General features: G+C 44.7%; 1 protein-coding gene across 1 annotated transcript; it reads left to right on the top strand.

Moving 5' to 3' along the window:
• Positions 1-1,267: 1,267 nt before the first annotated feature.
• Positions 1,268-7,291, top strand: depdc4 (DEP domain containing 4; the record flags this gene model as incomplete). The annotated part of the gene is made up of 9 exons (XM_084486480.1): positions 1,268-1,412; positions 2,001-2,418; positions 2,850-3,004; positions 3,151-3,352; positions 4,027-4,268; positions 4,887-5,029; positions 5,696-5,821; positions 6,167-6,245; positions 7,092-7,291. 9 exons carry the CDS (start codon positions 1,268-1,270, stop codon positions 7,289-7,291), a joined length of 1,710 nt encoding a protein of 569 aa, XP_084342606.1.
• Between the last annotated feature and the right edge of the window lie 6,504 nt (positions 7,292-13,795).

The following is a 13,795-nucleotide window of genomic DNA, read 5'->3' as shown; positions in this document are numbered from 1 at the left end:
CTCCAGGACGCGCACTGCCACAAGTGCGGCTCTTGACTGCCGCAGGTGGCCAGGCAGGGCAGGGACGCTTTTTGGTCAAATCTTGACTTCATCAGGAACGATCCCCGGCCACGACCTATCGACATGATCGGGAGCTGAACCGGATCAATTAGGATTTATCCGTCACGCGTCGAGGTGATTACAATACAAACCTTATTTGCTCGGCAGGGCGAGTTGAGAATGCGATGGCATTGTGTATGCCAGTGCCACTCGATACTTCTTTCTATTTAACACTATTCAGAGTTACCTGGAAGTGGGCAATCCTGCTCAACAACACCCCGACATCTCCAACCTTTAGAATGCCTTTTCATAACAGAGCTATAATTAACCCTAATTATTGGCAGTTGAAAGCCACACACACACACACACACACACACACACACAAACACACACACACACACACACACACACACACACACACACACACACACACACACACACACACACACACACACACACAGATATACACAATAAGTACACACACATACAAAAAACAAATGCGGACACTCAGACACAATAAGCATAGAAAGACAGACACACAGACATAATAAAACACACACAGACCTACACGGACACAATTGGCACACATACACACACACACACACACACACACACACACACACACACACATACACACACACACACACACACACACACACACACACACACACACACACACACACACACACACATGGGGTGGCTTATAATAAGAATAACTGACTGCTAGTGAGGACGTCTGTAGACAGGCGGACTCGACGTGGGAGTTCTTCATGGAGGGGTCTCATGGAGTCATTTTGTCATTTGTTTTTCCCATGGGCCATGGGAAAAACAAATCTGAAGCTCATATATACATATATATATATATATATATATATATATATATATATATATATATATAGGTCTCTATTGGAAAAACAAATATGAAGCTCATATATATATATATATTGGTCTCTATTGGTCTAAGGATCACAATTTGCCATGGGCCATGGCAAATATGATCCTTAGACCAATAGAGACCAATATAAACTTTGTGGCCTTGTACAAACACAGTTGGCCATTACACCAATAATGGGAGTGCTGCTTTAATGGGCCACTGCATTTTGACCATGTCCAGATATGTCTTATCTATGATTTGTTTTAATTTGATTTGTTGGCCTGGCTGTGCGTTATCAATGTGTGTTTTCTTTTTTGTACTTTGTGAATTTACGTTTTCTGTTTTGGCCTATGGATGGCGCATTCCCAAATTCCTTGCAATGCACTTCCCAACAATTCTCCACCGAGGAAGAACCCAGTAATGATGGCGGTAGATTTGACTCCTCGGTTTAGAAGGCTGAATAGCCAAACTCGGAGTTTTCGTGAAAATATTCAAAATGGTGAGTATGTATTTGGAATAAACGCATTTAGTTGAACCATCGCAACAACACATCTAAACTAAGTCGATACTGAAACGGCGCTGGCCGCTCCGACATTTACAAGACGACAACAACACACGCACGCCCATTGATCAATTACAGTTTTGCATTATTGCTGCACAATTGTAATAATGCATCCGATGGAATGGTATGAATTGATGTATTCATGCATTTAATATATTGGTGTTCCCTACGGACTCTTAATGCTTCTACCCCTACACCACCATTTTCTATTTTCTAACAATATAATTTTACTTAATACTGTTTGGCCTGTAACGTTATCTCTGTCCATTATGGCTCTAACCCTAACCCCAGTACACTCCTCACCATCCCTATAAGCAGGACCCCTCTTTCTGCGATCCTTCTTCTTTAGACTAACTGTGACTAAGGGCGATACAAATACAATTTACTTCATCTGACCAGTCCATGAGGTCTTCATGTTATAGAGTTAAAGTGGTACTATTATTCAGTTATTCTATTATTCAGTTGGATGTCTAACTATATGTATATGTTTTATTTAATGAAACTATTTTGTGTGTTCATCATTAGGGCTCTCTGGCCCCTTCCGTGCGACACACTTGTGGCAGAATATCATCCAGGCGCTGCAGGCTCAGGTCGAGGTTCGCAGTCGGCGAAAGCACCTGCGCGTCCACGCCGACTGTTTCACCGGCTCCGACGCGGTGGACGCTGTTCTCAGTTACTTGATGCAGAATGTGGTGTTTTGTGCCAGCGAAGTGTCACGACTGAAAGCCGCACGGCTGTGCCAGGCACTGATGGAGGCGAAAGTGTTTGAGCCTGTGGGCACAAAGCTTTTCCGCCGCGATAAGGAGGTGGCCTTTGAAGACGGTAGCTGCAGCCTCTACCACTTTCTGGAGTGTAGTAAGTCACTAAGCAGCTCTGTTTCAAAGGACTGTGACAGCGAAAATGTGACCCCAGGAGAGCTTGCATCAAAGAAGAAGGCGTCCCGGTGGGTAATTTAACTAAATTGAACATAACCTTACAGATGTTAGGATCTATGAGCCATTCTTTGAGTTTAATTTGTAAGGAGTGGCATAGCCATTATCAGCGAGAGAGTGATTTGTGCTCTGAGATGTTTTGAAATTTCAATGCCTCTGTATGAGCCAATTTAGATTGTTCAATCAACCAATCAGTGCCCAGGACCCCGGTTTCCTGGCCAAATTCCCAACCCGTATCTTGTCCCAACATGGGCCCCTAATCATCCCCCGCTCTTTAATTGAATGGTTTCTGGAGCATCCTGGCAGTCGAGCGTCACCCAAGTGTCATACCCCCCCCCCCCCCCCCCCCCCCCTCATGTGAAGTGCTTTGGGAACATAGAAAAGCTCTACAGAAATGCAACCCAATATTCTTATTAAGTGGATTAAGTTTGGATGTTTCCAGGCAACATGAGCTGCGGACCTTCGCCAACCCGCTGGCAGTCGGCCCTTCAGAGAGACGGTTGGAGCGGCTGCTGAAGAGTATCAACCTGCAGCCATCTCTTCCTCCCACCCTGGACACCAAACCCCCCTCGTCTTCCTCTTTCCTCACCAAAGCCGGTAAAACACACACGCACGCACGCATAAACAGACAGACAGACAGACAGACAGACAGACACACAATGCTGTTGAAACAAGCATTGGGTTTTCTCATGCACTTGGTGGGACACGACGAGATAAAACTCCACCACAACCTTTCTCCTCAGTGGTGGAGGACTTGTGGAAGCAGCAGACTCTGCTGCAGCTGCTGCAGATGGTGGAGCTGCCCATGCTGGACTGCATCCTCAGCTCCCCCCCCCGGGCCCCGGCGCAGGCCCGCCGGGCGCCCCCGGGCGCGGGGCAGCAGGACCTCGTCATCTCCAACACCTGCCTGGAAAGGGAACTGCACCAAACGCTCCACCTGCCTCAGTCAGTGTTTGACACCGATCACCCCACCAGTCCGCTAGTTGCGTGTGATAGACGACCGCAAGCCTCCCCCCGCCCCCTCCCTCCCCGCCACTGTGGTGGAAGATATGTCTGAGAACTGAAAGACATCTTGTCTCACAAAGAAAGGATGTGGTATCGTGTCTGAGAATGATCTGTGTGTTGCATTTGACTTCTGCATTATGGCACAAATGAATGACAAGTTTTCCTTTTTATGGGTTTTATGGATCAGGCCAACTTTCCTTGGGGGGTAAAATACATGTGGCCTGAATATTTTCTAATGTTTTTTTCCTTTTCCATGGTGTTTAGATGTGATTAACAATTTCAATGTGATTAACTTGATTACAGAAGGAGCTTACATTTATTTTCTCCTGCGCTCCCTTCTCTCTCTTGTCTGTCTGTCTATCTTTCTCTCTCTCTGTGTGTCTGTCCGTGTCTATGTCTCTGTGGCTGTCACTCTCTCTGTGTGTCCGTCCGTCTGTCCGTGTCTATGTCTCTGTGGCTGTCTCTCTCTCTGTGTGTCCGTCCGTCTGTCCGTGTCTATGTCTCTGTGGCTGTCTCTCTCTCTCTCTCTGTGTGTCCGTCCGTCTGTCTGTGTCTATGTCTCTGTGGCTGTCTCTCTCTCTCTGTGTGTCCGTCCGTCCGTCCGTCTGACTCAGACTGGACGACTGGCTGCTGGCCGCGGCCGACTGCCTGGAGCTCTTCCCCGACCAGCTGATAGTAGCGGCGGGAGAGCAGCTGGCCGAGGAGGGGCCCGGGGCCGCGGAGGGCCCCGGGGCCGCGGAGGGCCCCAAGAGGCTGCTGTTCGACATCATAGCCAAGCACTACGGCGGGCAGGAGAAGAGCCCGCTGCTCGCAGGGCGTTACTCTGACGTGCACGCTGCAATTCATGGCTTACTGGGTGAGAGGACGAAAGGGTGTCAGAATGGTGGTTGGTTATGAACACAGTGAACAATTGGTTATTTTTTTCTCTTTTTTAAATTTCATCTTAGCACCCCTCCCATTTTTTTTATTCATTATTAATTTATTTTCAGAAATCATTCTATTGTTTAAGAAGCAGTAGGTAGTGGATTTCATGGGGCTGTTTAAAAACCCAAGGGATTAAAGGGATACTTTGGGAGGGGGGGGGGAGTTGGGTTGCGGGCGGACGGACGGGATTGTTGTGTTGGATTGCGGGCGGACGGGATTGTTGACGAGGAGTTGGGTTTCGGGCGGACAGGATTGTTGTGTTGGATTGCGGGCGGACGGGATTGTTGACGGGGGGGGGGGGGGGTACGGGACCACGAGGTGTGAGTTACTAGCAGTTTTGAGGGGGGGGTTGTTGTACACTTTTGCAAGGCGCCTCATGCATGCGTCATTCTCATCAGGGGCTGAGCTCCCATAAAGGTCTTACCGTCAAATCGAACCTGGGGCCGGGGATTCGTATTCTCCAACTTGGACTAATCACGTCAATGGCTCCCCCCTTTCCAGAAACAATGTTTGTGCTTGACTTTTCTTGGGTCTGTCCATGTCCTTCCAGAGCGCGGCGAGGACGCCGCCGCCCTGAAGGCCTCTCAGCTGTGTCTGCGTCTGCTGGACGCCAGCGAGAGGGACGAGCTGCGCAGACTGCTGGCCTTCATGGCCCGGGCGGGTGGGCCGGACGCCTGCCGTCTGCACAAACAGGTAGGAGCCACAATGGAGCCAGTCCCCCTCGTTGGGGCTGGGAAGGAGACATTTGTCACTAATGTTTGTTTCGGGATAGTCTTTCGTCGGCCTGCGATCTGATAAAGCTTTGTCAATTTGCTTAAGGCAAGGCAAGGCAAGTTTATTTATACAGCCCATTTCATACACAGAAAGGTAACCCATTGTGCTTAACGTAAACGGGTCTGTAAACTAGGTCACACTCAAGGCCTTGAAAGTGCTTAAAGAGCAATAAAGTGCTTGGATATGGCTACCGTAATCAAAATTCACCTATGATACAAGTTTTATACATCTAGAGTTAGCTACCGGTTTACACCACACAGCCCTCAAGTATGGCAACAACGTGTGTGTGTGTGTGTGTGTGTGTGTGTGTGTGTGTGTGTGTGTGTGTGTGTGTGTGTGTGTGTGTGTGTGTGTGTGTGTGTGTGTGTGTGTGTGTGTGTGTGTGTGTGTGTGTGTGTGTGCGCGTGCGCGCGCTGCATGACGGATGACCCTCCCCCCCCCCCACCACCAAGTGCATCATTATAAAAGAGTGCAACCCTGTTTCTTAATCCCAGAGGGTTTATGTTTCAATCACCGGTCAGACCGTAAAAAAACTGATAACACATGTCCCACGGGTGGTTGACATGATGGTGTTTCTTTTGCCAGATTCCCAACAGGATATTAGTCAGCCGGACCTTTCAGAAGGCCATCGTCCAGAACAGCGAGCTGAGCCGAGCCCAGAGCGAGGCCCTGCTGCTGTTCCTCATGGATCACCACACTCGACTCTTCAAGGTGTGCGTGTGCGTGTGTGTGTGTGTGTGTACTTACTTTTTGGATTGGCATGCGTACCTGCAAGCTTTATTGATAACCGAGTACTGCGATGAAAACAAATTGAAAATGTGTCAACGACACATTATATATCTAGTTTATATATAGTTAGATATATAGTTTCAGGGAATATTAAGGAGAAGCAATAATCTCATGTTTAGTCCCTAGTTTTGCATCACTTACGATATTACTACCATTGCTTGGTATAATTATATTATTGTATTATCTATAGATTTAGATTGTCCTGTCATTTGTTCATTTAACTATTTGAAGCATTAAGTGCTATAAAGGTGAACCTGTTTTTTGTAGACTCCTTCCTGCCTGATTGAAGCTGTGAGAAAGACTCTGAGGGATATGCAAAAAGGAAAAGACCCAGACTCCATTGGTAGTAAGTACAAACAACCACCAAGTACACTTTATCACACAAAACACGACCTCGCCAAGTTTTGGCAGTGAAATGCAGCCTTCTCTAAACCTGCATGATAGCTGTAAAATTGTGGGTATTCTTTTCTATAATGGAGATTAAGGGCGCACTCACACTAGACCATCTGTACTGTGCCAGAGTACGTTTGCCCCCTAAAGACTAGATCGTTTGGCCGCTAGTGTGAGCACGCCATCCTTACTCAAGTACGGTTAAATACAGATGTGTGGAATTATTCATCTACTGCATCAACAATCTTCATATGTACAGGACCTTGTATCAAGCCGGGCTGTACAAAATAGCTTTAAAAAAGCACTTTTTCCAGCCTTGAAGATTGGCATTACTTGAGTATATAGAATACCAACAGACCAGGAAAAGCAGTCATACACGTTCTCTAAACCTGTCTGACAGGCAAGAAATTGCAGAAATCTAATCTAAAGTGTATGTGTTGTAACATCTAGATCAAGATTAGAAAACAGTCCTTTTACAGCCTGTGATGTTCATCTGACTTCTTTTTTTTCTCACCTGAATTTATTTTGTTTTTCTTTATAGGGTTAGGGTTAGTCCATGTGACGCTGAACAGACCACATATTAACTATGTTGATTTTGGACAGTAATATCTGCTTGCCAACTTCCTTATTTTCCGAGCCTATATGCTCAGTCTATATCAACTCCCGTCTAACTCCACCCTACTTTACTGTGAAAAAAACAAAAAAACAGCACGTTTCCTCCTTTTTTAAATGAGCCCTGACTGTAGAACCAACCGTCTCCCTTCTCTTCCCCCCCCCCCCCCCCCCCCGTTCTCCATCCCAGCGTTCACCTTCTGCAAGCAGGTGTCACCGCAGCAGTATGAGGACCAGAGGGAGGCCGCCACCCTCCAGAGTCTCAAGCGGCTCCTGAGCGACATTGTCCTCGGCGACCGGCTGCCCCCCAAGGAGCGGCGGCGGCTGGTGAAGGAGTTCCAGAAGCACCACCCCATCGTGTTCCAGAAGCACTTCTCCGGAACCTTCTGAGAGAACGGGTCCCGGGGGGGGGGGGGGTCAGTGCCTTAAGGGGAGAGGGGGTGCTTTGTCAGTGCCTGGGGGGGGGGGGAGAGGGGTAGAGGGGGTGCTTTGTCAGTGCCTTGGGGGGAGAGAGGGAGAGGGGTAGAGGGGGTGCTTTGTCAGTGCCTTGGGGGGAGAGAGGGAGAGGGGTAGAGGGGGTGCTTTGTCAGTGCCTGGGGGGGGGGGAGAGGGGTAGAGGGGGTGCTTTGTCAGTGCCTTGGGGGGAAAGAGGGAGAGGGGTAGAGGGGGTGCTTTTTCAGTGCTTTTAGGGGGAGCAGGGGTCTTTCTATAATTGTGTTGATCAGGGAAAATCGTTGCTGTCGGTTAGAGTGTGGCTTGGTTTACTTTACACGGTCCGTCTATACACTGGTGGGTCTAGGCTGTCCCGCCATTTTTTTACTTTACTTTTAATAGGAAATGTGTTTTTTAGGATTTTATCGCTTCCGTGCAAATCAATTAACTTAATTTTCATGGGTTGTTTCTTTTGAGTTTTCCGACTCTTTTTCAAATCAATTGTGCTGCTATTTTTTATTTCTAGGGCTTTGGCTTACCTTATAACTAGGAATAGGTACAGGCCGAAGACACTCTGTTGTCACCTGTTCTTTGGAACTAACCTTTGAGCACGCAGCTAGTGTTTGTAGGGCTTAATTTGCAAATGATTGCACATTACTAATTGTAAATGACCTAAACCTTAACCTATTCCCAAATTGGTTAGTTTAATACATTACCTTTGAAACGTTTTTAATGAGGATTGTTCTAATTATTATTAGAATAGCAAAGTGTCTTCATTGCAGAACTAAATTTGACAAAGGTTTTTTCCGCACTGAGAGAGTTGTGGAATCAAGCTGTTTTTGTGGCTCTTTTAATTTGTTCACATTAACTGGTTTCACTTTGCGCTTTGGAAAGTGAGTCGTTACATATCAAATGAAAAATAACTGCTGGATTTCTTATCTTAGTTGTAGCATGATGTCCAGTTAAGGACGTCAAGAAATATTTGTAAATTCGGCTTTTATATTATGAGTTTAAAATGTGTTTATATTTGAGATGTTATTAATTTCCAACAGAGCGTTTTACTTACAGAGGACCAAGAAGCTGGACAATTAACACTTGAAAAATGGCTTGGAAATAGCCATGCAACAATTAGGGAACTATGTTTTTACGCATCACTATTTTAGTGATAACATTTTTATAATTTCACAATTTATGATTAGTGTATGTCTGGCATTATGTTGGCTTTTGTATTTGTTATCTTTTTTCGAAAGCACTTTATGACAATTAATCTAGGCTTCAATAAAACCTTTATTCTTACAGTGATGTATTAATGCTTTTCTTTTATGTACAATGTTCATGTGTATTGTCTGAAATAACAAACCAACATAAAAGGAAAGGCAACTTTATTTATATAGCACTTTTCATACACAAGGCAGACTCAAAGTGCTTCACATATAAACATTGTCATACAATAAAAGAAAATAATAGATAAGTAAAATAGATAGAAAATAAAGGTAAAGTTAAAAAAATAAGTTAGTAATAAAATAAAAAGAAGCATTGTAGATTTAAGATTTAGCAGAAAGCTAAAGCAAACAAAAGTCTTCAGTCTTGTTTTAAAAGCTGTCAGAGTTGGGGCAAGTCTTAAATCCTCAGGGAGTTTATTCCAGCTATTTGTTGCATCTTAACTAAATCCTGCTTCCCCATATTTCATGTTGACTCTGGGGATAATTAACAGATTGGTCTCAGAAGATCTTAGTGACCTAGAAGGCTTATGTAGTGGAAGCATATCAGTTAAATATTTTGGCCCTAAACCATGTAGGGATTTATAGGTTAGCAACATGATTTTAAAATAAATTCTCTGACATACAGGGAGCCAATGTAACGATTTAAGAATTGGTGTAATATGTTCAAATTTTTTGGTCTTTGTTAGAACTCTAGCAGCAGCATTCTGAACAAGCTGTATTTGCCTTAGAGGCGGCCTACACCAAGGCCAAATACGCACTCAACAAAGCCATCCAGCATGCTAAGAGGCTCTATAAGGCCAGAATTTAACAACAGGTCGGGGACAAGAACATCAGAGCTGTCTGGAAGGGCCTACAATCTGCCACGGGCTACAAAAAGCCCCCCCCCGCCCACCAGCCTCCACCGACCCAAATCTTCCAGACAAGTTCAATGTGCTTTGCACTAGGTTCGAAGCCCCGCGTGGGTCCACCCACTCCATCCCCCCTGCCCCCCCCCCCCACCCCTGCCACCACCTCACCTGCTCCACTGGTCATCACGGAGCGTGAGGTTCAGAGGTTCCTCAAAGGTCAGAACATCAGGAAAGCGTGTGGACCAGAGATGGTGTCACCTGCTACCCTCAAGCACTGTGCCAGCGAGCTGGCCCCAGTGTTTACGGACATTTTATACACGGTTATATACGGTCATTAGAACTAGAATTGCCAAGTACCTGCCTGCTTCAAATCTGCTGTCATCATTCCGGTGCCGAAAAAGCCCAAGATTACCTGCTTGAATGACTACAGACCGGTCGCCCTCACCTCTGTAGTCATGAAAGCATTTGAACGCTTGGTCCTCTCTTATCTCAAAGCATCCACCAACCACCTCATGGACCCCCTTCAATTTGCATACAGACCCAACCGCTCAGTTGACGACGCAATCAACATTGCACTTCACTTCATTCTACAACACCTGGACATAGGGCTGTGCAATTAATCAAATTTTGATCACGATTTCGATTCTTGGGTCAAACGATCTCCAAATTAATAAAATCGAGTTGGAACGATTATTTTGAAAAATTAAAAAAATATATATATATATATATTTTTTTTTTATGATTCTAGAGTTCAAGTTCAAGACAAGTTCAGTCCTTCCAGTTCAGTCCTTCCAGCCTTAATTCATTACTGGATCAATTTACAGAATGCAATTTGTTGAGTGTCGTTTACAAAAAAAGTTAGAGTTTATTGAAGTTCTGTCTTATTTGATTTTCTAGTATATTTATTTTATTCATTGAAAGTTTTATAGAAATTACAGAACAGCTGGATACATATTTATTTGTACATTATTTCCAATTTGAAAATTTTTTTATTTGAACATTTTGTGTAGTTTAAGAATTTGGAAAACTCTGTTTTTTTTTGCCAAAATGCCAAATAAATGCATTTTATTTTCAAACTCAAAAAGAATCGTTTGAAGGATCGTGATTTCAATCTTGACCAAAAAAATCCAAAATCGAGCAGCCCTACCTGGACAATCGGAACACCTACGCAAGACTCCTGTTTGTGGATTACAGCTCTGCCTTTAACACCATCATCCCCGACCTCCTCCACAGCAAACAGACCCATCTGAACATTCACCCCCTCCTCTGCTCATGGATTACAGACTTCCTCACCAACAGGACTCAGTATGTCAGGCTGGGCCCACATCTCTCACAGCCCCGCACAGTTAACACCGGTGCCCCCCAGGGTTGTGTGCTGTCCCCCCTGCTCTTCTCCCTTTACACCAATGACTGCACCTCTGGAGACCCTTCTGTCAAAACCATCAAATATGCGGACGACACCACCATAATAGGCCTCATCTCCAACAACGACGAGTCAGCCTACCGCAGAGAGGTCAGTCTCCTGGAGTCCTGGTGTGCAGTCCGTAACCTGGAGGTTAACATCAATAAAACAGTGGAGATGATAGTGGACTTCTGCAAAAAGCCCCCGACTCATCCTCCTCTGGTCATTAACAACTCATCCGTTACTGTGGTAGAGCACTTTAAGTTCCTGGGCACAATCATCACCAACACACTCAAATGGGACAATAACATCTCCCAACTAGTGAAGAAAGGCCAGCAGCGCATGTTTTTCCTCCGCTGCCTGAAAGGACTACAGGTCAGTCCCCCCATCATGGTACAATTCTACAGAGCGGTCATTGAGAGTGTGCTAACATCCTCCCTCACTGTCTGGTTTGCCTCTGCGTTAGCCCGCGCAAAGGACAGGCTACAAAGAGTCGTCCGGGCAGCAGAGCGGATCATCGGCTGCCCCCTGTCCCCCATCATGGACCTGCACAGCTCCAGGTCCATTAACAAAGCTGTGAAGATTGCGGCCGACCCCTCATCCTGCTAATAGTCTGTTTAATCTTCTCCCCTCTGGAAAGTGGTACAGGGCTATTTTGCCCAAAACATTACGCCACCGCCAAGCAATAGCCCTCCTAAATAACTCTTAAACTTGGACTCCATTGCACTTTATTTTTATTTAACACTGCACTATCTACATTCATATTAATGTATTGCTCATAATGGTACTGTTTGTCCTTGTATTGTGTTTTTGTCTTTGTTTTTGTCTTTCTGTTTTACTGTGTGTTGCCTACATGGAGAAGACCAAAGATCAAATTCCTAGTATTTGTATACATGGCGAAATAAAGTTGAATTTAATTTAATTTAGTTTTTTTTGGGAAACCTGTAAGGAGACCTTGCAGTAATCAAGCTTGCTAGTGATAAAGGCATGTACAAGTTTTTGTAAGTCTTCAGTAGACATGAGCCCTCTAAGTCTTGCTAGGTTTTTAAGATGATAATATGCAGATTTTGTAACTGATTTGATGTGACTGTCGAAATGTAAATCTGAATCCATGATAACCCCTATATTTCTGGCTTTGATTGAGGTTTTCAGGGACAGAGAGTGAAGGTGTTGGGTTACTTTAAGCCTTTCGGTTTTAGCACCAAATACAATTATCTCGGTTTTGTCCCCATTTAGTTGAAGGAAATTTCGGCACATCCAGTCTTTCACTTGCTCAATGCACTGGCACAACAGATCTATGGGCTGATAGTCATTTGGTGATAGCGATACATAGATTTGCATGTCATCAGCATAGCAATGATGGTCAATATTGTTATTTTGCATGATTTGCCCTAGTGGGAGCATGTAGATGTTGAATAGAGAGGGTCCTAAGATCGAACCCTGTGGGACTCCACATGTCATGTTATGAGTCTTTAAAGTTTTCAATTGATTGATCCTCTATCATGCTATTTTGATGAACTTTAGCCTGGTTAACCTTGACCTATGCTTCTACACCATGGTGATGATTGACTCAAGTTAACCCCGCCTTTAGTCACCTAACATTGATTGATTGATTTTGACCATTTTTGATATAAAATATGAACAGCACTCTATCATACATTAAAATACATAAATAGTCAGGGATGACACAATAAAGCCCAAAGGCTTATTTCCATTGTGGTCCCTTGATTGGGCTAATTTGGACGTCCAGTCGCCATTTTGTTACAGGTTCATGGTTTCCTAGGAACATGTGCTAAACTTTACAAATGATTTTCTGACTGTAGAAGAAAGGGGTCAGAAAATATGGCCGTTCGAAGTCTGCATTTTCAGTTAATTAATATAGCTCCCCCTATCGCCCGATCTGGGTACAAGATCGGGCGATAGGGGGTTTGGAGAGGTTGCATTTTCAGTTAATTTCTATACCGCTCTCTATAGCCCGATATAGATACAATTTGGAGAGGTTCATCTTGACCCACGTGCCTTTAACTATACCAAGTTTGATGATGATTGGGTTAAGTTAACCCAACCTTTTGGCGTTAAGTTAAATTTGGACGATTGAGCCTCTGGCGGCCATGTTGTTTTGTCAATTGACTTCATCTTACTTGAGCAGTTTTAACTTGGATCCCCAACAACCACTATGTCGGTGCCGCTGGAATGAACCATTCCGTCTAGGAACTGTGGTTATTTTAGTCACAGGCCACGCCCATCTCGATGCCACGCCCTCATTTAAAATGTGTGGAATTCATCCTGTTCAGAATTTTATTCTGAACAACTTTTGCATTGGACCCAAGATCATAGGAGTCCATCTTGATGTTGATATAAGCATTTAGGTCTTGCGTTTATAACCACACCCTTTTCAGAAATCAATGGCTCCTGGGTACTTTAATCTTTATTGTACAGACTTTCCTTTATGTCAAATTGAAGACATTGGTCCATAGATGTGCAACCAGATTTTTGTCTTTGGAAGGAAGTTTGTCTAAACCTAGGATCCTTAGGGAATTTAGTGTTTTTAACTAAATTCAAGATGGTCATAAATCTGTCCAAAAAGAGTCATAGGTTCTTGAGGCAGATTTGTTCACCATGAGGATATGCATGTGTGAACAAAGTTTAATGACTGTAAGTCAAAGGGGTCACGAGATATGCTTGTTCAAATTGTGCATATTTGGTCTATGGCAGGGGTGTCAAACTCAAATATACAGTGAGTTGAAGCGCCAGGGCTACCGTGCCAAGATGCGCGTCAACACGTTAACGCTGAAATGCAATAAGGCCACCTCATACCTCCGGATCTGGACGAAAGCGTCAGTATCCGTATTTACCGAAGGGTGTGAATGGGCCTTTACGCCTCGTGCACACTACAGGCCCATTCACACCCTACGGTAAATACGGATACTGACGCTTTCGTCCAGATCCGGAGATCGTTTCGTCCGTCAGTGGGTCCGTCGCCTCTGAG

Source organism: Micromesistius poutassou, assembly GCF_964030765.1.
Source record: "Micromesistius poutassou genome assembly, chromosome: 22".
Classification (NCBI taxonomy): Eukaryota; Metazoa; Chordata; class Actinopteri; order Gadiformes; family Gadidae; genus Micromesistius; species Micromesistius poutassou.
The sequence above is the reverse complement of the archived record's forward strand: the minus strand, read 5'-3'. Positions and strand labels throughout refer to the sequence as shown.